Here is a 26253-nt window from a genome sequence, read left to right as displayed (position 1 = left end):
ACAATGGAGGAACAATTGTGTATTTACCTTGCAAATTGTCAGATTCGAGGTCTTTGTCAAGTTGAGTTTTAACCTATCTTCCTCTCTTGGGTCTTCTGGTAGGGGTAGGTTCAGATTTAGTTTTCTTCCTTTGCTTGGCTCCACCGGTCTTCGGCTTCCTCACCACTTTAACAAATTCACCTTTCTTCTTAGCCTTGCCTGTTGCCTCCTCTAACTCAGTTTCAAGGCCCAACAGAGATATAGAAACATAAGTTCATTTGGGCTTCTCATTTTTCTTTAACACTCCCTTTTTGGATGGGCTTTGTCCTAAAGTTGATGCCACCAAAGCAGGGGCAGACTTGGTCTCCTTTGGTTGAGATTTGGAGGGAATCGTGTCTGCCTTAAGCTTCTTGGTTTCCTCTTTGGCCTCGATCTATGCATTTTTTTTATCTCTCCTTCTTTACCTCCTCTCGGGTGAAACCCATTTGCACTGCCACTTCCTCGGCCATATTTTCAACTTTCCTTTTCCTAACAGGTGTAGTGAATTGTTTGTGCAATTCAAGGTCTTTCTCCTTGAATGTTCCAAATCTTCCTTCTTTAGGATCAACTGGTTGGCTTAAAAGGTGTTGAGAATATGCCTCAAGTATGATAGAGTCAACTTTATACCCCATGGGCATGATCCACACTGTCCTAGGCTCCACGACTTCCAATTGACATTGATCTTTATCAACCATGAAGAAAATAGTTTTCTCATACTTCTCTACAATCTCATTAGGGATTCTTTCTCTCTTTTTCATTGCAACTTGGAAAGATTAACCCCAAAGCATAGATATTCTCATTGTATCATCTCCTATTCCCCACAATCCCTCTATGATTTGCATTGCCACCGGTCTATCATAGCCCTATTGGACCTTTCCTTTCATACCGAGTATCTCATTCAATAAATATAAGGCCAAGAAAATAAGAATAATTTTATACTTCAAAGTGTGCTTCTTATCTTGCTTTATCTTCTTCAAATTACTCAACAACTCATTTAGAAGGATTGTACATAGATCATACCTCATGTCATTCTTCAACATCTGATATGTAGAGTATATGGCAATTTCGGAGACGGAGTTTTTTCTGTTGGATTGGTAAACTTTGTATTCGACCACCATTGATGCAAACTTCACATCATGCTCCAAGATGTTGTTTATGTTCATTGCTTTGTTGTCAAATTTGGAACCAGTAGTGGCTATCACTGTGTTATTCGACACTTTCCTCGAGCCAAGTACTTCACCAATTTCATTGTGGCATGTCACAACTCAAATTTTCTGTTTGGTGATCTTGTAGGGCCTATCAAGCCACATGAACTCATCATGGACTTGACTAAGAATAAACCGGATCCACTCTGCTTCGTCGAACAATGAAAAATGGATGAACTGTGAAAAACCCTTATCCTGAAGAACCTTATATTCTGGTTTGAGGTTTCCCAAATTATTCATCAAGTGTTTGTTATAAAGGTTCAACATGTCCACATTACCAAGCTCCTTGAGATCACAATGGATGTATTCCCTAATGTCTTCATTGTGAAGGACATCGTAGGGTGCCGAAGAAAATGCACCTTCTGGATCGTCTTCAATAGACTTGAAAGGGTGTTTCTTGAAAACTGGTATGGCCCTATCCTTAATCTTGACAACAAATGGGGTATCAATACCAAAAGCTAAAGCCATTTCAAACTTAGGGTTTGCAAAAACTGATAGTTTGTCACAGATAAATACCTTGATTCGCAAACAAGCACTGGGATTCACTTTAGAATCATTGTAATCATTATTGAAATCGCCAAGTCACTTTGCTCTGCTTTTGTGCACTATTCGCTTGATCTCATTGTGACGAATGAAGCCTTAAAATGCCTTTTTAACCTTTGTAGACCTAATTCTTCATTGCAATAAATGTTGCAACCAGTTATCTTGATTTTCATGAAATCGCTTACCAGAGCATCAAATATTCACTGAAACTTCCAAATAGCATCTACATATTTAATTTAAGCCTTCTACAACCTTCTAGAATCAATTACAGTTCACCGAAGAGGGGGTTCTTAGAATCTGCATGAAAAGTTCTCCCTAAGGCATAAATCCCTAGTTACTGGATGAAGATCTTGCACCGGATTCGAGTGCAGATCCATTGTCATCTTTAGATTCACCTTTTCTGACCCACATCTTCTCATGTTTGTCTCTTATCTCTTCTACCTCTGCCTTTCCCTTCTCAACTGATTTTTTTTTCTATCAAAGCATTGTTCTTGTTTCTACGGTACTTTTCAATGTGACCATTTTTGTTGCATGCACGGCAAAAAGAAATTCTCTGCATAGGTTTGAAGTTCATCTGATTTGATCTCATCTTTCACTGGTTAGAGATATGTCCAAACATCCCACAGGCATAGCACCTCTTGTTTTAGAAGTTATTCATTACTGCTCTACACATATTTGACGTGTCACCAAAATTATTCCATATGAAACACTGACCGGTAAAGGTAGGAACATTGTCCATGTTGTTCATTCCATTATTCGTCCTATTTCTGCATTGATTCTTCATATGACCAAATTTATTGCAAGTAAAGCATCTACCATTAAATTTATGAGCATTAGGTTGTCTTACCAGAGGATTCTTTCTCTTCTTTTGATCGGGTTTTGCATTGCTTTGTCCAAATCTAGAGGATTCACCTTTCTCAAATCCAAGTCCTCGCATGTCCTTCCCATGTCTCTAACATTATAGCATCCCATCAAGCCTTCTTGAGCTAGCTTTGAATTTTTCTTTGTAATCATTGGCAGTAGCAAGTTCATCCCTTAAGGTAGCAATCTATCTTTCAAGTTCTTGACCATTATTCCTTGACTGTGTCAGCTCAAGCTTCAACTCATCATTCTCATAGGTAAGCCTGAAGCATTCATCAGCTCTTTACTTCAATGATTGTGCCATATTTTCTTCAATCTTCTTTCGATCCCCAATCTCCTTAGTTAGCCTCATCACAATGGATTGCATCTCATTCTTCAAGGCAGCATTCTCAATCTCAATTTTTTCATATTCATTAGCTTTACCTTGATTTTCCATGATTTGATCTTCCTTCTCCTTCATCTTTTCCATCAATTCTTTTCTTTTGTCTCTTGATATTCTCACTTGATCCTTCAAGTCGTTAATGAAACCATCAGCAACATTCAAGTTTATTTTCAAGGAACTGATCTCATTTCTTGTTGCTTCAAGATCCTCAAGTGCCACACTAAGTTGTCTCTGAAAAACCAAAATCCATTGAGTCAATCTCCCAGACCTTCCTCAAGCAATTAAGCTTCCTTAGAGGAACCAAGATCTGATACCAATTTTTGGAATCAGGTACCACTAAGAGAGGGGTGAATCAGTGATCTACCCGTTATCTTGTTTTTAAACTTAACTTTAAACCACCAGAAGCATACACTTGAAACTGAAATGCAGAAACATAAAACAATCAACCACAAAATCATAACACCGGATTTTTACATGGAAACCCAAATGTGAAAAACCATGGTGGGATTTGAACCCACAATATTATTCCACTATGGCCAGTAGCAAAACAATATTACAATATGGGGAATGCACAAGCATTCAGGCGCACTGCCTAGAGCTCACTACTCAAATAAAATAAGGGCTACAACCCTGAAAGGCTCACTGCCTTACTGATTAATTACAATGATAAATTATAGAAAAATAAACTCCAAAATAGCATCTACAATGCTTGTATGAGTTCCAGTTGAGTGCCAAATATACTAACTGAATCACCTCTACTATTCTGCTATGTTTTGTTATGTTCACTGTCTCAATTAGCTACCGGATCAATAATGTGCATGTGAAACTGTGCCAAAATGGATTCTCAATCACCACTAACTCGCATACAATCATATAATCCACCAAAAAGATCATCACTAAATTCTCAAAAACTAACCAACCTAATTTTATTAATTATTTAAGCCAACCAAGAATACGTTATATTCTCCAGCATCTCCCCCCCCCCCCCCTCCCCCTCACATTAATCTAAACAAAGGATAAAACATTCTATGGGTTGATCACAACAACCCTTCTGGAGACTTTGACCAAGCACCTTAACCTATCCTCCTTGCTCACCCAAAAAATACCAAACTAATCTCATTGATTGAAATCTTTTTTATTGTAGAACTTGCAACCATTTGCACAACATGAGAGAATATTAAGTGTTTCCAACCTTCTTGCACAATGAGTCACCTTTCCTCCAAAAGTTCGCATCTCTTCCAAGTGTGTCTAATGTCTCCTCTAGTGCTACCAATGATAAAACAACTCTCCTTTAAGAGTCTACATCTCCTTCAATTATGTCGAATCCCTCCTCCAATTTTGTGGAAACAATACCTTCTCCAATGTACAAAACACCAACCAAATGTGAATATGCCAAGTGAACCCACAAGAAAATCTAAACCCCTTGGTCCTTGAAAGGATAAAAATAATGCAATCCCCACTTTTCTTTTGGGACACAAATGAGAAAAGGATGTGCTTCTCATGCATGGATCACCACTGAGTGAGAAGTAAGCTCGACATGATAACAAATCTCCTTCCTCCATTTTCGCCAACCTCCAATGATATCTTGTTATTCTTTATTCATTTGATGTCTTACTTGACTCTAAAATAAAACAAACATGTGAATCTTCAAAAACATAAATGACTCCAAGAATACAAACAACATTTGATATATGTGTGTTCATAATTACTATATTTTTTATTTTATAATATATGAAAGATTTATTACATTTTAATTTTATGAACCTAATATTACTACATCTTGTAGGATGATGCTTTCAACATTAGAATCTTAAAATTAAATTTATTAGTTTTAATTATAAAAATAAAAAAATCTAATTACCAAATAAAACTAAAAATTAAAATTTATCCATATCTTATCATTGAACTATATTATTCATAAAATAAAATTTTATTTTATATATTAATGTCCCTATACAAAACTCAATCCACCAAAAATTTAAAAAAAAAACACATTTATATTAGTAATTAATACACCCTTCACTATCTACATGAAGAGTTTAACAAAATGAAACCATGGTCAAGGTCTATTTTTAGCAAAATACCCTTTAACACAACATTGTTTTGATTTTACAACAGGTTGCTGAACAAGAAAGAACATTTTGTAACAGCATGGATAACATAACCTATTATGTGGAAAGTAGGACACGAGACGCAATGAAACAAAACAGATCCCTTTCTGCAGGATAACGAAAGAAATAAAACAGAGCAAGTCATTCATTCGGTTGTCGCTTCATGGCAGTGACAAATAGATTAAAGTTATTCGATGAGGAGCCCCCGTCCTTGACTGCATCCCTAGCAATTATCTTCAATTTTTTCGCTTCCTCTCTGATCTTCAGGCCTTGTTCCGATTCCAGCAAAATCTCCACACTTTTCACAAATTCCCCCTGCTCTATAATTCCTTGGCTATTCGCATTGAATGACAGACCCAATTTCCACACTTCCACAACATACGTGCGGTTAAGAAATTGATCTGAAAAATGAGGCCAACAAAGCATGGGCACGCCCATGGTGATGCTTTCCTGTACAGAGTTCCATCCACAGTGAGTCACAAAACAGGCTATGGAAGGATGAGTTAACACCTCTAACTGTGGCACCCACGAAACTAAGCAACCTCTATCTCTCACGCGCTCCAAGAAACCAGCAGGAAAAATAGCTTTGCTTCCTTTCATTAGATCGGAGCGTACAACCCACAAAAATGGTCTCCGTGTGGCCTCCACTCCCAGAGCAAGCTCTTCCAATTGCTTTTCGCTCAGACCTGCCAAACTTCCAAAAGATATGTAGATCACAGAGTGTGCACACTGTTTATCTAACCACTGTAAGCAATCTGTGTCATTCTTCCAGAAGCTTGGAAGGACCTTCGTGCTTGTCCTGCTATGGAGAAACTCAAGAGGAATTAGAGGACCTATTGGATAAACGCCCACTTCTTTCGACAACGTTTCCACAACTGGAGCTTCAATCTCTGAGAAAGAATTGAAGAGAACCCATTTGATGGCCTTGATTTCTTCTCCCATGCGAATCCCTTTCCGAAACATGTATTCGCCTGCCCACAACCACGGAAGATCTCCAGAATGCAGCGCCGGCATGCAGGGAAGATATTTCATTTTTTTTTCTTCCTTTGCAATTCCTTCACATAAAACCCACAAAGATGAAAGAGGTTTTGAAATGTCATTTGCATCATCAAATAAAAACTAAAATCGATTGAAAGAGTATGATTATATGTTACCATCAGAATGAAGGATGCCAAGCGAGACCAGATGGGCACTAAAGTAGCGCATGGCGAAGAGTGAAACAGGAGAAGTGTGAAAAGCGGCTAGGGGAAGTTTATGGAGCGTGGCTACTGGTTGCAAGCCAAAGCACATCCAGACATCTGCAATTATACAGGTGACCTTGTTTTCTTCTTCCCTGGCGTTTATTTCCTGAATGACTCTATCAATTACAGAAGGCCCCATGTCCTTTGCCAACGCCTCAATTCCATTTTCAATGCCTTTCAGAGTATCAATAGGCGCGATTTCAACGGGAACGGATATCATTCGGATGTTATCAAAGAAGGAATTTGGAGTGTTGGCTGTGAGGATGCGGTTATGATTGCTATCGGAGTTGAGGAAAGTGACGAAGAATTCATTAGAGACGAGCTTCCAGGCGAGCTGCATCATGGGATTAACGTGACCTTGTGCAGGAAGAGGAATGAGAAGAGCGTGGGGAGCCATAGCTTAGCTCTGTAGCCCTCTCCAGAGCGACACAGATCTATTATTCTTCTCAGCAAACAAGCCAAAATATAATGGTTTAAGTAAAAAAACTTTGTGAATGATAGAAAATCGTCACTATAAAAAATATAATGGATGAAACATCATTTTTGAGAAGGACCCATGCCTGAAAACTTTTGCCTCTTATTCAATATCGTATAGTTCGATCGCACGCATCTAGCTTTTCGACTCTTCGTTAAAGACATAGTGAATATTAGTTTTAACATTTTGATAACCAGCTAGTGCAGCGGCCCCACCGAGCTCAGCTATATATTAGTTTTCTTAAACTTTGCCTCTATGTATTGTTAAAGGGCATAGCCTAGCCAGTACAATAAATTCGACGTGTTTTCCAAGTTTCTATAGATATGGCAATCGGAATATTTGAATGCAAAATGAAAGAAAAATAAGAGAATTTTATACTAATATAATATCACAGATAAGTGTATATAGTTTTATGTTTAATTATTTAATTTATTTTAGTTATTTTGATATATCTATTGATTCGAAATTCAATTGAATATTTTGTTTCTTTTATTTAAAATATATTTAGTCTAATTTTTATTAATTTATGATTGTAGGCATAATCACATCTTTTATGTTTCTAAATTTCAAATAATCAAGATTAGCTATTTTTAGATATGACTGTTATCTATCAATATGGGTATCAAAATTTAGAGAGAGAGAGAGAGAGAGAGATTTGTATGTATAAAGATGTCATCCTAAGACATAATGGAATAACAAAACATCAAAAGCGCGAAAAAAACATTCCTCTTTTTGCATGAATTAGTCATCAATTGTAATTTATAATTAACATTAGCAATCAATAATAATCATCCATCAACAATCAACAATTGACATTAATCATCAAAATAACACTAAATAACTTTTCTAACACAATCCCTCATCAATTTGCATCCAATTTTAATATAGGTTCAATAGCTAGCTCAACAACATACATTATCACATCACATCAATTTCAGTGTTATTGTTAACTTAGACTTAACTAATATTGAAGGAAGTCTTAAAAAATAATTCTTATATAGAAAGCCCAATGGTGCTCCTTAGTGTCATGCCTTTTTTTCTTTCTTTATATATCATTATACAAATAAGATTTGTAAGTGCTTGAAATTAGTTATTCTTGTATTAAAATCATGAAAAAATATGGATATGGTTGTATCTATTAACAAGATTGTTGACACAGTGTATCCTAAACACATAATTTAGTTATAATTTATCTCTTCTCTCTAATCTAGAATGTAATTTTAGATCTTAGATATGAGTACTCTATCACTGCATCACATCAATTGAAGTTAAAATTGTATTTATATATTTTAATTTTTATACAAATCATTTTTAATTTCAATCTTAGTCAACTTTAGTTTTTTTCACATACCTAGAATATATTGATTTTATTATTAAACATTTCACTAAGCATTATTATAAAGGTCTTTTAGTAGAGAAAAACTTTAACTCAATAAAGGATACTAAGTCATAAAATAATGCATAGAATGTATAATAGTCAGATAATTACTGAGTCAATTATAAAATAATACATAGATTTTATAATAATTGAATAATTCAAACTTGTTTAAGATTACCTTAATTTCTTTAGTATATTTAAAACATACTAATATGGAATAAAGTATACCCTATATATATACAGAGAAGGTAAATTAAGGAGATATTGTTAAAAATGGTAGAGAAATTTGATAATCAAATTAAGCCATTATTATAAAAACTATAAAACATAGAAACAATGTAGAAATTTTTTTTAGATAATAATTTGTTATATTCTCATGGCTTTCTATAGCCTTATTTTTTCCTATGAAAATTACCTATGGGAATAACTTTCAAAAAACTAACCCACCCAATTATATTAATTTTAATCAAACCAAGAATAATGTAATATTCTCCAACATTCCCTCACTTATTATATTAATCCAAATAAAGGTTGTCACATTGCGTGGGTTGATCATAGAAACCCTTATAGAGACTTTGATGAAGCACCTTCACCAATCCTCCTCACTCACCTAGGAAACACCAAACTGACCTCAACAGTGTATCTCCTGAATGTATAACCTACAACCATCTGCACAACATGAGATAGCATTAAGTGACCAACTTCCTTACACAGTGAGACACCTTTCCCCAGAAATTGCACATCTTCTCCAAGTTTGTCTAATTCCTCCTCTATTGTTGCACATGAGATAACAACTCTCCTCCAAGAACCTACATCTCCTTTGAGTGCATCAAATCCCTCCTCTAGTGTTTTCAAAACACTCTCTATCCTTTGATGCACAAAACACCAACCAAACATGAATACACCAAGTGAACCCACAAGAAAAGCCTAACCCACCTTGTTCTTTGAAGGGACAAAAATATTGTCAAGCCCCCTCTTTTGTTTAGGAACACAAATGAGAAAAGAATGTGTTTCTCATGCATGAATCACCCCTAAGTGAGAAGCTATCTTGGGATGATAAAAGGCCACATGCCTCCATTTTCTCCAACCTCCAATCATATATAATTACACTCTATTCATTTGATGTCTTATTTGGCTCCTCAATAACACAAGGATGTGAATCTTCAAAACATAAATGGCTCCAATATTACAAATAAAATTTGATATGTGTACTCATAATTAAAAGAAAAGAGTGGGTATCAAATTCAAATGACCTTCTAATGAAATCTCTATAAATTCTTTCCCTTCGAACGTAGCATTAAAGGAAGTACTACACTCTTTCAAAACCCAATTAACACAAAAAGCTATTCTTACAAACCATCTTTTCCATGTATAAAAATATTTTTACTCCCAATAATTTCTCTAAAATTTAGAGAATAAATTTACAAATTATATGATTAAAAAATACTTCTACGCTCCTTTTTCGGTCTCCGAGATTGAATCATTGATGGAATGCTAGGTAATTTAATTGGATTAAATTTGCACCTTCCAATTCACCTCTAATTTTAATATTTTCCTTAACATTCCCTTATAAAATTTCTCTCGAATTCATGTTTAATCAAATTATAAAATGACTTAAGTAGCTATCATTTGGAACAACAATCAAAACCTATAAAATGACCTCCAACAACTAGAATGTTTCTTCTATTACTAGCACTATTTTGGCAAAGTGTTTCCTTTTATATGCTTTTATTGTCACACTTTTTCTTCTACTTCATTCAACAAATATCGCCAAACATTTACAATCTTCAAACTCGTCTTACCTGTTTGGGACTGTGCTCTAATATTATGGACCCAAAATGCTACCCCAATGTGAAACCTTCAAATTTTCCTCTCCATGTGTGGATTTAATATTCATCTTAAATAGCACAATATCTCATATGGAGAGGCGTGGGTTTGGCATTACACCTGTTAAGTGCATTTCCCTGAATCTAAATAATTTAGATGCCCATCATACTAGATTCTACATTCCAACACCGAGCACAATGATAGCAGCTAGCAACCTTTACCATGGTTTTACACCCTTTTGACACCTTCTATGCAACCTTAATAAACTTAATTTCTACCATAAATCTCCCTCTCAATTAATTCCTCAAGCTCGTCTAATGCTCATAATGAACAAGGACTGAACAACCTTAAGGATTATGTTGAAGATGAGGACCTAGATGTTGAAGGAGAACTTAAGGAACAACATGTTTGACAAAGGATCACTAAGGAGATGGAATACCTTAGTGTGCGAGTTGAGAACTTGGAGACACCTCAGAATTGTCTAGGGTGTGAAAGAAATAGGGACTGGATAAGGAAGCTAGAGGGCAGTATACAAGACTTGATAAAGATTATCAATTCCTTATGCAGAATTGTGTTATGCAAGTTGTGACTATTTCTAAGAGGATTTAGAAGAGGAAGAAATGATAGGATTAAAGGATGTTGGAAGGTCAAAGGCACAAAATAACTGCAACTTTCTCTTGTGGGAGGAGAATATAAAGATATTTAAGATGGTTGGGGCTACCTTGTTTAGTGCTCTTATATTTTCTTGGGTTTTTCTTAGTTCTAGGTCCTCTGTTGCTTTATTTTGGTTGTGGCTCTTTCTCTTTAGATTGGTACGTTTATATTTTCCCATGGTTATTTTGTTAAAACTCTTTGATTATGGGGGCTTGCTCTCCAAGCCTATTTTTTGGCTGAATGTTTTTTGAAGTGTTGAATTGTATGGGTTGGGGCCCTTCCCCACTTTACTTCACAAAAATATTTGCCTTATTTCTTAATTAAAAATATTGGTTTTAGTTAGAGGTGCACAACTCATATGGGAAGATTAATAAGTTAAAGTATATTTGATTTATAAATCAGGGATACAACAAAACAAATAAACATAGAATAGGAGTAAGACCACACAACATAAAGTAAAAATAAGATTTGAAGGAAACAAAACACTTCATCATAATCATAAAATAATTATGATTAAATAGAAGAACATAAAGGAACAAGAGTATGTACACACTTTAAGATCATATTACACCAAGAAAAAAAATCCTTTAAGTAGTGTCATTGAATGGGCAGTTTCATGAAATTTTTTATCCAATACTTAGAGATAGAAAGGACTTTACCTACATTGACCATCAATAATATAAGGGCCTAAACAAAAGGCATCAAAACTTATATGTTTTCTTGTAAGAGAAAATATCCCAAAAACTCGTTTCTATGTTTTCTTTTAAGAGAAAATATGTCAAAAAACTCATTATTATTTCTGTATAACACTAAACATAATAATTAAACATGTATAACACTAAACATAATAACTAAACATGTAAATATTCTACATTAACTCTAGAAGGAGAATTTTATAGCAATTTATTTACAAAAAAATTAATATGATTATAACATATAAACAACACTTTAGAAGAGGAATAATGAAAGAGATAAATCAAAAGTTGACACGACAAAAATTCTCACTTGTATTTCCCCCCAACCCCTCCCCCCCCCAAAAACACGCACACACACACACACCAACAAACACACTCACAAAAATTTAATAGGATTATAGCGAGATAGGTTCGGACCTATCTGGCTTTAATTAATCATAATGACAATTTAGAAGAGGAATAATAACAAAGATCGAATAGAAGTTGGTACATGAGAAAGAATCATCACCTGTTGACCGACACACACCAACAAACACACTCGCACACACCTCAAGAAAAGTTTTTGAAGTAAAGCTAGGCTCGAAAGAACTCCCAATATCCTATTCAATAACAAACAATGATTACAATACATTCCCTAACAAAAAAGAAATTAATAATATCCAACCTTTAAAAAAATTAATAAAATAATATTAATGAATCCAACATTATATTATTAAAAAAAAAATTAAATTATACTCTCTAACATTCTATATAAAAAACTCAATTCAGCAATGATACCCAAAACATATCGAGATCATTAATTGATACAGTAACAACATCAACTATGATGAAATTGCACGGCGTTAACATCCTTCATGAAGAGTTAGCAAAATGAAAGCATACTTACTAATTAAAGTCCATTTTTAACACAACATTGTTTTGGTTCGACATAACCTATGTCGAAGTTGGAGACGAGAAGTCCTGCTCAGGATAAAAGCATTCCTTTCTGCAGGATAAACGAGCTAAGTAAAACAAAGCAATCGCTCCAGAAAGCAAGTCATTCATTTGGTTGTCTCTTCATGGCAGTCAAAAAGAGATTAAAGTTATTCCATGAAGAGCCCCCGTCCTTGATTGTATCCCTAGCAATTCCTTTCAATTTTCTCGCTTCCTCTCTTATCTCAAGGCCTTGTTCCGATTCCAGTAAAATCTCTACACCTTTCAAAAATTCTTCCTTCTCTAGAATTCCTTGGCTATTCGCATCCAACGGCAAACCCAACTTCCACACATCCACAACATACGTTCGGTTAATAAACTGGTCTGCAAAATAAGGCCAACAAAGCATAGGCACGCCCATGGTGATGCTTTCCTGCACAGAGTTCCACCCACAGTGAGTCACAAAACAGGCTAAGGAAGGATGAGATAACACCTCTAACTGTGGCGCCCAGGAAACTATGCAACCTCTATCTCTCACTCGCTCCAAGAAACCAGCAGGTAAAATAGCTTCGCTTCCTTTCATCAGATCGGAGCGCACAACCCACAGAAATGGTCTCTGTGTGGCATCTAATCCCAGCGCAAGCTCTTCCACTTGCTTTTCACTCATAATTCCAGTACTTCCAAAGGATATGTAGATCACAGAGTGGGTACACTGTTTATCTAGCCATTGTAAGCATTCCGTCTCATGTTTCCGTAAGCTTGGCAGGACCTTCGTGCTCGCCGTACTATGGAGAAACTCAGGAGGAATTAGAGGGCCTATTGGATACACGCCCACTTCTTTGGACAACGTTTCGACTACTGGAGCTTCGATCTCTAAGAAAGAATTGAAGAGGATCCATTTAATGTGCTTGATTTCTTGTGCCATGCGAGTACCTTTCCGAAAAAAGTATTCGCCTCCCCACAACCACGTAAGATCTCCAGAACGCAGCGGCGGCATGGAGGGAAGATATTTTGTTTTTTGATCTTGCTTTGGAATTCCTTCACAACAAAATCCACAAGGATGGAAAAGCTATTTAAATGTTGTTTGAATCATAAAAGAAAAACTAAAATCAATTAAAAGTGGATGATTATATATTACCATCGGATGAAACGACACCAAGTGAGACCATATTGGTAATGAAGTAGTGAATGGCGAAGATTGAAACGGGAGCAGTGTGGAAAACGGCGAGGGGAACTTTGTGAAGCGTGGCTAGCGGGTGTAAACCAAAGGACATCCAGGCGTCTGCAATTATACAGGTGAGCTTGTTTTCTTCTTCCCTGGCATTTATTTCCTGAATTACTCTATCAATAACAGAAGGCCCCATGCACTTTTCCACTGCGTCCATGCCATTTCCAACGCCTTCCAGAGTATCCATAACTGGGAATTCAAAGGGAACGGATATCATTCGGATGTTATCATGCAAAGAATTTGGAGCGTTGGCTTTGAGTATGCTGTTATGATTACTGTCAGAGTTGAGGAAAGTGAGGAGGAAACCATGGGAGACGAGCTTCCAGGCAAGTTGCATCATGGGATTAATGTGACCCTGTGCAGGAAAAGGAATGAGAAGCGCGTGAGGAACCATGGCTGAGCTTAGCTATACACCTGAATCGAGAGAAACACAGATGTAATATTCTTGTTAGCAAAGAAGCCAAAATATAATGGGTAAAACATCGTTTTGCGCAGAGATCCTCGCCTGATAACTTTTGTCTCTTCGACCATATCGTTTAGCGACTTTTCGCATCTAGCCTTTCGACTGTCTCGTAGCATGCATAGTGATTATTGCATTATGCCGATCAAATTTTATCTTTACGATAAAACGTTTCTTATGTATAGACAGCCGCGGCTATTCTAGCTTCAAAACAGATTTTTCATACAGTGTTAGTGACAGGTTAGTCAATCGCAGCCATTAAATGTAAAATCGACAGTGTAAAACACATGACTAACACGCGTGTTAGTCAATCCATACTGTCTTTTTATGACCAGAATAGTCGCGTCCATGTATAGACATGACAATCAAAATGATTGAATATATATATGAGTTCGATATTTTAATATATAATTTTAATATTTTTTAATTATTTAAATATATTTATTAACTCAAGATTAATTTAATATTTTGTGGTGTCTATATTTTTTCTTCAAAATATGTCTAGTCTGATTTTTAATAGTATTTGATTATGTTTTTAATAGGATTGCACAAGTCACATTTCATATGTTTTTAAATTCTAAATTACCAATCTTAATAATTCTAAGATATGATTATTATGTTGTATTTATTAATTCGTTCTTTAATCTAATATTTTGTCATGTTTAGTTTCTTTGTTCAAAATATGTCTAGTCTAATTTCTCATAACATGTGATTATGTTTTTTATAAGATTGTACACACAATCACATCTCTTATGTTTTTAAAAATATTTAACCTTAATAATTCTAAAATGCAATTAAATATTATCAATAGTTTGAATTCATACGCATAGAATTCAAAACATTAAATTTGAAGTTTTATTTCAAATGCTTGTGAAATAATTTGAATGAAAAAGTTGCTAACTTAAAGAATGAATTAACTAATGGAGAAGATATGAGAGGATAATTATGGATCAAGTTTAGTTTGTGTAAATAGATAATTAACTCATTTTACTTAAATAACAAACTATAATTTAATTAAATGATTAATTTTAATAGATAATTACTGATAATAAAAAATTAATAATAGTGGATTATTAATAATAATAGATCATTAATGATAATACCTAATTAATGATATGATTATAATTAATAAATAAATAATACAATAATAAGGATAATTCTTTTAGTGTATGTTGCATTTTGCCCTTCATTAAGACGATATTTGAAGTGACATTATTTCAAAGAAAATAAAAGTAATTAAGAAGTAAAACATAGAAGCAATGTACAAAGCAATGATATGCCTCACTTGAGTAGGAAAAAAAATGACAATTTAGTTTGTGGAATGATTGATGCCTCCTCGAGATCTTATCCATTCAAAAATTATATGAGTGATTTCTTGAAATAAGAGATTTGAAAAATATGTCAAATGAAATTTCAAAAATGATGGAAGAAAATTAAAACTAAGAGATAGATGCAATAAATTTAATATGGTGATTAGTTGTGATGATTTGAGGAGAACAACCTTCATGTTATATAGCAATGTATATCAAACCAAGATGATATGTAGCTAATGCATGGACAAAAAAAAGGAAAGGTCATTTGGGACATGGAAGACCATGTTGTTGTTGTGATGATATATTGTATGGACCATGATAAATGAAAATAAATAAAAATACAAAATATCAAGCAACCAAGCATGCACTACAATGCAAAGACAAACGTCATCTTTCCCCTAGTCAAGATGATAAAAAATTGATTAATTGATAATAATGATAATGTTATTGATGTGGGAAGGATAAGTCCAAAAATAATGTGAGGATTATGTTATTAATTTTGAGAACAATATGAGGACTGGGTTAATAGATTGCATGGATAAGGATTGTTGCATTTCTATGGACTACTTTTGAGATTTTATAGAATGTGGAGATTTTAGGATAGGTGGATTGAAAAGTTTGAGGAGTTTTGAGGAATATTTGAATTGCTTAGGATTGGAAGCTTGGAACTTGTCATGATACCATTACATATTTGACTTTATAGCCAACTTAATCATCTCTTCCACATAATGATACCATTCAATATTTGAATTTACAACCAAAGTTCAAGTACACAGATACACCTTGCTTCATATCAACTCTCACTTCTACCATAAGGCAACTCATCACAACACTACATTATTTGTTTAGATAGGTGATAAACATTTCTCATAAAATTTGCATCTCCCTTGTTCTTCTTAAACATTGATTTTATGGTTTCTCTCGACATGGGATGTCTTCTAAATTGTGACAAAAACTTTGACACTTAGGGGCCTCGTCTAAATATGTAAATAGTCATTTTTCCCTTACTCCATAGGCTAATTACATTTTTCAAGGTTCTACTCTATTTTTTTTTCTCCTTCCCCATCCATTTGGCTATACTCAAACTCCTCTAACTCTATACAACTTTATGGGTTCTCATGTCACCAGAGATATTCAAGACCTTAAATTTCAAGTAATGGAGACTATTGAGAACAGCAACATCTATAGATAAACTTGAAATATAAAGCTTAAACCAATGACAAAGATTACATAATGAGTTGCTACCCAAGGCCAAAACCCATATATTATATCCTCCTCAATGGAATGAACAAAGCTGCTAACATTCCTCTTTTACAACCAATCTTTCATCATTTTCATAAATTATGCATTATATGTATAAAAAATAAAGGGATGGCTTCACAAGAAATGGAGAAACACAGAGAAAAGAACTGCTATATAGAACAATGCCTCACATGCTCAAGATAAATTTGCTCTGATATCAAACTAATACAGACACCTAGCTCAGCACAAACTTTTAAATCTAACTTTTCCAATACACAAAGACAGAAACTTGAGAAACATTCAAGATTCTTTATTATTACTCACAAAAAACAACTATAGAAGGAAATAGATAGATAATGTTATTAACAAGGGGTTAATTGAGTACAAATAAGAGCACTTAGAAAATAGCAAAGAGAATACACAAGATATATTTCCATTAACCGAGAAAATATTTTCATCACTCAAAAGCCCAATTCTCCTATCTTCCTCCTTCCCTCAAGTTACAAATCTGCAACCTAATATATCCTTTCATTTCTCTCAAAGATAATTACTCCTCATCAGACTCTAACTCTCTATTTTTAGAATCCATGTTGTCGCGATACCTAACAGTCTAACTCACTAAAATCTACTACTAAACATAATCAAAAGAACTAAATGTGTGCTGGCAGTCAGCTCCTAAGTTTAAAGAGTCATTTGCATCACTTTTAAATCTAATTATTATTTTTTTTTTTTTTACAACATATGAATGATTTATTGCATTATAATTTGATGAATCTGATATTGCTACAATTTATAAGATTATGCTTTCAACATTAAAGTTTTAACATTTAATTTATTACTGATATTAAAAAAAATTGAAAATCGAATTACTGAATAAAATTGAAATTTAAAGTTTCTCCATGCCTTATCATTGAATTATATTATTTATAAAATAAAAACTTTTTATTTTATACCATCTATATCTATATACAATACTCAATCCAACAACAATATTAAAACACAATTGTATTATTAATTAATACACCCTGCACTATCTACCTGAAGAGTTTAGCAAAATGAAAACATGGTGAAGTTCTATTTCTAATAAAATAGACTTTAACACAACATTGTTTAGATTTTACAACAGGTTGTTGAACAAGAAAGAGCGTTTTTGGAACAGCATGGATGACATAACCTATTATGTGGAAGTAGGACACAAGAGACAAAATGAAACAAAACAGGGTCCCTCTCTGCACGATAATGAAAGACCTGAAACAAAACAATGGCTCCAAAAAGCAATTATCTTCAATTTTCTAGCTTCCTCTCTTATTTCAAGGCCTTGTTCCGATTCCAGCAAAATCTCTAAGCCTTTTACAAACTCTCCCTTCTCTATAATTCCTTCTCTATTCGCATTTAATGGTAAACCCAATTTCCACACATCAATAACATATGTGCGGTTAAGAAACTGGTCTGCAAAATAAGGCCAACAAAGCATGGGCACGCCAATGGTGATGCTTTCCTGCACAGAGTTCCATTCACAGTGAGTCACAAAACAGGCTATGGAAGGATGAGATAACACCTCTAACTGTGGGGCCCACGAAACTATGCAACCCCTATCTCTCACACGCTCCAAGAAATCTGCAGGTAAAATAGCTTCGCTTCCTTTCATCAGATCGGGGCGCAAAAGCCACAGAAATGGTCTCCGGGTTGCCTCCATTCCCATAGCAAGCTCTTCCACTTGCTTTTCACTCAGAACTGTAATACTTCCAAAAGATATGTCTATCACAGAGTGGGCATAGTGTTTATCTAACCACTGTAAACATTCTGTGTCATTTTTCCAGAAGCTTGGGAGGACCTTCGTGCTTGTCCTGCTATGGAGAAACTCGGGAGGAATTAGAGGACCTATTGGATACACTCCCACTTCTTTGGACAACGTTTCGACTAATGGAACTTCGATCTCTAAGAATGAATTGAAGAGGACCCATTTGATGTGTTTGACTTCCTCTGCCATACGAATCCCTTTTCTAAACATGTATTCGCCTGCCCACAACCACGGAAGATCTCCCGAATGCAGCGCCGGCATGGAGGAATGAAATTTTACTGTTTTATCTTTCTTTGGAGTTCCTTCAACACAAAACCCACAAAGATGAAAAAAGTTTTAATTTGTCATTTACATCATGAAATAGAAACTAAAATAGATTGAAAGTGTATTATTATATGTTACCATCCGAAGCAAGGATGCCAAGCGAGACCAGACTGGGACTAAAGTAGTAGATGGCGAAAAATGAAGTGAGAGCAGTGTGGAAAGCGGCGAGGGGAATTTTATGGAGCGTAGCCACCGACTGTAAGCCAAAGCACATCCAGGCGTCTGCAATTATACAGGTGAGCTTGTTTTCTTCATTTCTAGCATTTATTTCCCGAACTACTCTATCAATTACAGAAGGCCCCATGTCCTTTCCCAACGCCTCCATGCCATTTGCAATGCCTTCCAGAGTATCCATAACAGGGAATTCAAAGGGAACGGATATCATTCGGATGTTATCATGCAAAGAATTTGGAGTGTTGGCTTTGAGTATGCGATTATGATTGCTGTCGGAGTTGAGGAAAGTGACAAGGAATCCATGAGAGACGAGCTTCCAGGCGAGCTGCATCATGGGATTAATGTGACCCTGTAAAGGAAAAGCAACGAGAAGAGCGTGAGGAACCATGGCTGAGCTGAGCTCTACACCCCTCTCCAGAACAGCAAAGATGTAATAATCTTCTTAGCCAAAATATAATGGATGAAACATCATTTTGAGAAGGTACCCACGCCTGAAAACTTTTGTCTCTTACTCGATATCATATAGCTGTTGCATATATCGAACATTCCGCTTTTACCTTACCAGCATATTAAATACCTACAGTGTTCGAATGGACTTCACTGATTTTTTTGTTTAACGTTATTTATACAATATATGTCAAAACTTATAATAAGTCTGCTAAAAAAATATTATTGTTGTAATTGGAGTATAATACTGTAAATTGAGTTGGCATTAATGTTAAAAGGAAAAGAATTTTATTGAAACATGAGATGGAGCAGGTATATCTATAGGCCGGCATTATTAAAAAATAATTGGATTTTGTCATCGATTGAATTTGATGATCTCCCCTAGATTCTGTATTCTTTATTGTATTAAATCATAGGCGAGTAACGATAAATTGTTTATATTTTATAATTAGACCATATAATCCCAACATTAGAGTTTATGAATGCTCTCCAACCATTTATGGTAAGCATATATTTATTCCGTCATGAAAATGAACAATATTTGTCATCTTTACCAAATACAGAATTCTTACAATCAATAAATTACAATCCACCTTGTCTCTGAGATGATTAGGTAGTACTAAAGAATATAGGAACAAAGGAAATATAATTCATGATTATTAAATTTTGAAAATTGATATTAAATATACAGTTGGAGCAAGTTTCAAATGTGTTGCTTGTACTCTCCAGTTTCAAATTTTAAATCGAAGGAGTGTTAAATTAAAACAAGCAGAGAGAGAACATATAATAAACACAAAACAAAGAAAGAAAATAATACAACAAAAAACACGAGACACAAATTTATAGTGTTTCACCATAAAACTTATGTCCACTCTCAAGCAAGGAAAAACTCTTTATTAATTGTTATCCAATCTACATCATACATGGACTGCACACAACCGTTTATACTATCACACTCGGCTATGAGACCAAGAGTTGGGAAAATGTGAATGGTCATGTGACCATTGGGCTTCACATTCCCAACAATCTCCCTTGTGAAGGCCAATCGGTACAACCATGCAGTGTGACATCCCTGCTTCCATTTCTAAACTCCTAATACAACCAGCAAGCAAGATTTTAGCTTCACCAAACTTTGTTTGAGAACAATCTAGATTAATCTTCTCCAAATCAAATCAAAGTCAAAAACTTCTTCTCTTACTAATTTCTTAGACACAAACTCGCCCATCAAACCACAACCAGAAACACTTCTTTCAGAAGGTACAAAATAAACTCCTCCATCTAGAGAAGAACCCTTGAACACATCATCTCCAACCTTGAACACTAAAACATCAAATGTTCCAAGATCAAAAATAAATATAGTTTCATTATATCCCCTTTGCTCAAATGCCTTGCAAACTTTCCCTATGCTTCTACTCACACATTTTCTTCAAGCATTTTGACAAAAAATAATAGTCGCGCATCATGAATCCTTCTACCCTACACCAGTCCTACAACCATGGTTATCTAGGAAACAACATTTATGAAACTAAGAGGAACAACCCACTCTTCCAAAAACATGTTCCTTGACCGTTGCCTTAAGAACTGAGAGTCATTAGCTACTCCATAAGTTGGGCTACATACATCACTCCAACTCCCGTATGGAAATTGTTCCCAACCAGGGCTTTTTCCATAGGCCCACATGGCCAATAAAGTTGATATTAACATGTGACTTCTTGCACTCAAACTTAAGCGTAACACGGTGAACAAGCCTCTGGAGAAGTCAGTGATCACTATTTCGTGCTTCAGCTATATTACTCTCAACAGCATGAAGCTCTATAACACTTTTCATTACGCTTATATGTTAATCATCTTGGCCCTCTTCTCTATACAAAACAAAATCCCGAAAATGATTGCTTTCTATGGCAAGTCTATTTATGGCAGTCTTGGCAGGAGAAGCCAATTGCCCCACATAAGTGCCCACACCCAAATCACTGACCACATGTAGCAATTCTTCCCTCTCATTCATGCCACCTTCCAACATGGCGAATATATTTTCTACAGCTTCCTCATAGTCAATAAATTTCTCAACTTGGACCTTCGTTTCTTCCAGGTTATTGTTGAGGCAAATGGAGCGAGAAAGCTCCTCACCACAGGAATGCTTCTCTAAAGAATTCACAAGCCAGTATGAGTCCAAATTTGCTTGGTTGAGTCCTACCATGGTCGTCACCCTTGTTTCTCTTTGCATTGCCTCTCTTGGTGCAATAGGGGTTGCTATTCTTCTTCTTCTATTGGGCATTCCATTAGTAATATTGGGCATTAGATTCTCCCTTGTCTTCTTATTATGTTTTGTGGCTCTAATTATTTTCTCTTTAAATTCTTTGAACTCATCAAACACGTCTACCTTTCCAATTTGTTCAACTTCTCTATCAAAATCATTGTCTTTAGCGATAGAAACATTCTCATTATCATTGCCAAGCCTCCTAGGGCCATAAATTTGTGCCTCCTTGGTAGTGCTCCAAATTGCGTCCTCCTCATCTTGAGAGTCAAACTCCATAATGGATTCAATAGTAAATTCCCCAAGATGCACAAACACCTCCAAAAACATGGCGACCGTGAGATTCTAACCTTCTTGCTTCTCCTGGAATTTAAAGGATAAATAATTTGCTTCTGCCTCGAATTCCATATCTATAACAGACTCGCTCTCACTCTACCCTATGTGGTTTAATTTATGCTCTGTATCCTTTGGTTGAAGAGACAATTTATCAAAACCCTCATGACCAAATTTTGAACCGAATGGCCCACCCCAAGCTCTCTGCTCTAAATTCGTAAGTTCTACTCTAATTTTCTCAACTTCACGAGCCATTGAAATAAAAGTCTTCCCCATTGCATCTTCCATAAATATCAATCTATCTATGAGAAATAGATTATCTTCCTTCAGCCTCACAATTTTATATAGTCCTCCTAGTTCTCAATCTCATCTTCCTCAAGTTCATCTTCATTTGCTTCAATGTCCTCTTCTTCAGTCGGATCCTCCTCATTTTTTCAGCCATCCCACCAATGTACATGACATATTCTTTCAATTTTTATAGGCACAACATCACTCTTTGTCAAATCTAAATTGTCAATAAATTCTTCAATAATAAGATCAGCCTCGTCATCTTCTTTCATCTCTACTCAATCACTCACCAAAATTTGATATCAATTATTAATTTAAAACAAGAAGAGAAAGAATATATAATTAACATAAATAGAGAGAAAATAATACAACAAAAACACAAAACATGAATTTATAGTGATTCGGCATAAAGGCTACATCCACTCTCAAGAAGAGAAAAACTCTTTATTAATTGTTATTCAATCTACATCATACATGGACTGCACACAGCCACTTATACAATCACATTCAACTGTGAAACCAAGAGTTGGGAAAATGTAAATAGTCATGTGACCTTTGGGATTCACATTCCCAAAAAGGAGAAGAGAAAGAAGGAAAAAGGGCAACTTGCAAGCTTGCATTATGCTCTATGTTTCCAACTAATCTCTATGTAGCATTTAGGATGTACATTTCACTGTATTTATTAATTAATTGAATCTACAGCCACTAACATGTATTGCATTATATCGAGTAATGATTTCATCATATCTTAAATATTTTGTACTGACGCATGTAGGTATCACTGGCACACTTTAAGCGTTGACCATTTAAGTGGTCAAGTCAAGAGTCTGTCATGTGAAGTCTTCTAATCCAAAATTTTTTTGTTCACTTAGCATTCCACATTTTTAATTTTTACATTTGTTGTTTCAGTTTCCATATTACAAAAGATAATAGTTGCATGGGGTCCAATTGTTAATATAGTACTTGTGGTTGTAACATCTAGTCTTCAAACATACTTATACTATATATTATCAATAATTAGTCCATGAGTAAATTAAAAACAACAAAATGTTAGTCAAGATAGACCCATAACATGAGAATTAATAAATGTTATATAAAAAACATAAATACATTCACAAACAAATGAAATGAAATAAGTACAATTTTGTTTCATATAAAATGTCATAACTATCTATATAACTTTGTTATGTATAAAATAAAGTGATCATTTAAACAAGATATTGTTGTCATAGTGAAAAAAATACTATTTTATGTGTACAACTACCGGGATAACTATGTCTATGCATTTTTATTATTTCATATTAATATTTTATCCTATCATGGATATGAAAGGTGGCCACAATAAATAACTTGTACTTTCCAATGAAATGTGAAGGATTTTCAAAAATTCTTATGATCATTTAAAGTTGAATATAAGTTGCATTTTATATAATAATGTGTCATTTTTATAACAACAAATAGCTCTTTTGTAGGGTTGGAAAAAATGTTGAACGGGAGTAGCCAAAGGTGGGGGTGTGGCACTAGAGTTTTGGGAGGCCATTGTGTTGCAGGCGATGTTGCAGCTTACGACGGTGATGGAGATGATGAGGATGATGGATGGCAGTTGAAGTCTATTTTGGGTGGGGTTCACTAGGACTCTCCATCCCTTCCTCGCTCATGATTGTCGGCTCTACTCAGTTCCTCTTTGCATGGATTGACTGGATCTTCCTTAGGGCCTCTGCTACTAGGAAGGATGGTATGTGTGTGGGGTTTGTGGATGCGGATGGTGGTGAGGTTGTTTCAGGAGGATCTTCTCTCCCTCTTTGGCACTGGGACAAGTATTTGGAACATCGTAGCTCCGCTTTTCCCTTCTTCTCTAGGGCCTTCTATTCGATCTGTAGCTTGGGAGGTGGAAGAGATATTGGGGGTAGTGTGGGGGCTCTTTTGGTGTGTGATGCAGATGTTTTTTTCTTTTGGCCAAAGGTTTATGTGTTTGGTGTTGTTGAAGATGGTGCAGTTGTGGCAGATCTGTTCTCTTTTGACGAGGTGGTGGGTTCTTTGGGGCCCTGGTGGTGCAGGGCACCTCTTGGTTTTGGATTTTTTTTTTGTTTGTGTGTTGATAGATGGTCCTACACCCTAGAATGGTGTTTTGAATCAATGTGGATCTTTGGAACCTATGAATGTAAAAAAGAACCTCTTGTAAGGTCAGTTGGCTCTAGGTCACTCATAAACCTAGTGAGCAACTCTGACCGTGGGTTCATCTAGGGTAGGAGGTATGTTGTTAAGTTGTTCCCTAAGTTTTTTTTAGGCTTAGGATTGGTCTACAAGTCCATTAGGGACTTTGGAATGTCAAAATTGAAAAGTTGTCAAAAGATGTAAAAAGTTGGAAAAGTTGCTAAGCAACATTTCCCCACCAATTGGCCAAGAAGTTCCAACGGCCTTAACAAATTGAAAATCAGTTGTAGCTGTTGGGGAAGGCCTATTTGTTCCTTAGAGATCATCATTGAGTTGTTTGGATGATGAATGTGAGAAGTTGGTGGTTTGAATAAATAAAAACTCAGATTTTACCCATTTTTACTGGTTTCTGTACTATATGATCTGATAGAGCATTGGTTGGCATAAAATTTTAAATTGGTTGGATTGTGGTGTGAGTGAAAGTTCAAATGCAAGTGGTCTGACTTGAATTGGTGAAGTCTGGAGCAAGTTTTAGGAAGTTTATCAAAAACTGTCACTCTAAGAACTGGTACATAGGGTTTCACCAAAAATATGACTCTAACCTGCAAATCCTATTGAGGAACTCATCGGCCCTTTGGGAAATGCAAGTTGAGGGTATGTACATTATTATTCCAAAGGGGTGAAATCTAGGGGTGAGTTTTGGTGTGGTTTCCACCATACCCTAGGTTAAAAAAAACCATGTGTTTAGCCTAGCCTTGAGGAGGAATGAGAGAACAGACACCTAAGGAGAGTTTGGGAACCGGTTTGAAAGGTGGTTTTGGTTCATTAGAAACCTTAGGAGAATCCCCAAGGGGTGATTTAGATTCTGCAACCTCATTCTTAAGTAGTTGTTTTGGAAAACAGACCTAATTAGGCCTATTAGGTCTGCCAACCCAGTAGGTGCTTAAGAGTTTTGGAGAATGGTAATAACTCTATCTCTTGGAATTGTATGTAAGTTCCAAAAGGGTACTCCAAAATGTAATTTATTCCTAGGGTTATTTGAAATAAATTTGAATTATTTGAGAAATACCGGTCAGACAGGACTACAAGGAATAGGCCTAATCGGGGGTTCCTTGACCCGAGTGCAGTAGGAAGTCTCTAAAATTGGGTGAAAGGCATGGTATGAGTGTCCTAGGTTGTCAAATATCCCTAACCCTCCTTAGAAAATGTTGTGGTTGATTGAGTATATTGTGTGTGGGTAGAACCCTAGTTGTGGGTTGAGATAAGCCTTCTCAAGGCTTAAAAGGGTGATTTGGGTCTTCTTACCTTCTTGTTGCCCACTCTGCATCAAGTGGTATTAGAGGCTTAAAGGTTCTTGAGGGTGGAAGAAGGAGATAGTTAAGATGTCAGAAGGAGAAGACGCTAGTAATGGAAGAAGGATGACCAACGTTGAATTGGCCAAGCTGGTAAGAGAGCAGGCGGCAGCCAACAAAGAGATGAGGAAAGAATTGGATAGGTTGAAGGGAAAGATGGATAAGAAGAAAGGAGACTCTGAAGAAGAAGAGGAAGAAGGGAATGAGGATTATGCCCTTTTGCTGGTAAGAGAAAGGATACCTGTAGATCAGAGAAGTTTCCTTGAAGCCCTTGAGAGAGTAGGTAGCAGAGATGACAAAGCAAGCCTACCTATTTTTACTGGGAAGATTAAACCAGAGGAGGTGATGGATTGGTTGGAGGCCTTGGAGAATCACTTTGAGTTTGAATATGTGTCTGAGAACCAAAAGATGAAGACTGCTAAGTCCAAGATGAAAAGATTTGCCCTTAGTTGGTGGAACTACTTGCAAAATGAGAGAGTAGAAGAGGGAAAGAACCCCATCTCATCATGGAAGAGGATGGTTGCAAAGGTGAAAAGACAATTTGTACCTGATTATTATGATGTGACAATGCACAAGAAGTT

At 35.5% G+C, this 26253-nt stretch overlaps 2 protein-coding genes across 2 annotated transcripts; both read right to left on the bottom strand.

Moving 5' to 3' along the window:
• Positions 1-5054: 5054 nt before the first annotated feature.
• On the bottom strand, positions 5055-6767 carry LOC131868272 (anthocyanidin 3-O-glucosyltransferase 7-like). Its single transcript, XM_059215618.1, has 2 exons — positions 6275-6767; positions 5055-6175 (listed from the first exon to the last, which is right to left on the bottom strand). The coding sequence occupies exons 1-2, from the start codon at positions 6756-6758 to the stop codon at positions 5262-5264; spliced, it is 1398 nt and encodes a 465-aa protein (XP_059071601.1). The 5' UTR covers positions 6759-6767; the 3' UTR covers positions 5055-5261.
• Positions 6768-12426: 5659 nt separating this feature from the next.
• Positions 12427-19232, bottom strand: LOC131868259 (UDP-glycosyltransferase 85A2-like). The gene is made up of 5 exons (XM_059215604.1): positions 18749-19232; positions 18149-18648; positions 17794-18043; positions 13441-13719; positions 12427-13340 (listed from the first exon to the last, which is right to left on the bottom strand). Exons 1-5 carry the CDS (start codon positions 19230-19232, stop codon positions 12427-12429), a joined length of 2427 nt encoding a protein of 808 aa, XP_059071587.1.
• Between the last annotated feature and the right edge of the window lie 7021 nt (positions 19233-26253).

Source organism: Cryptomeria japonica, unplaced genomic scaffold (assembly GCF_030272615.1).
Source record: "Cryptomeria japonica unplaced genomic scaffold, Sugi_1.0 HiC_scaffold_201, whole genome shotgun sequence".
NCBI lineage: Eukaryota > Viridiplantae > Streptophyta > Pinopsida > Cupressales > Cupressaceae > Cryptomeria > Cryptomeria japonica.
The sequence above is the reverse complement of the archived record's forward strand: the minus strand, read 5'-3'. Positions and strand labels throughout refer to the sequence as shown.

Coding starts and splice junctions, on each gene's coding strand:
- LOC131868259 (XM_059215604.1), bottom strand. CDS start 19,232: ATGGTTCCTCACGCTCTTCTCGTTGCTTTTCCTTTACAGGGTCACATT. Junction 13,720..17,793: donor GAGCCATTGTTTTGTTTCAG/GTCTTTCATTAT, acceptor TTGAATTCCCAG/TTATGGATACTCTGGAAGGC. Junction 13,341..13,440: donor TGGTGTCGTTTCATCCGATG/GTAATATATAAT, acceptor TTTGTTGTGAAG/GAATTCCAAAGCAAGATCAA.
- LOC131868272 (XM_059215618.1), bottom strand. CDS start 6,758: ATGGCTCCCCACGCTCTTCTCATTCCTCTTCCTGCACAAGGTCACGTT. Junction 6,176..6,274: donor TGGCATCCTTCATTCTGATG/GTAACATATAAT, acceptor TTTTATGTGAAG/GAATTGCAAAGGAAGAAAAA.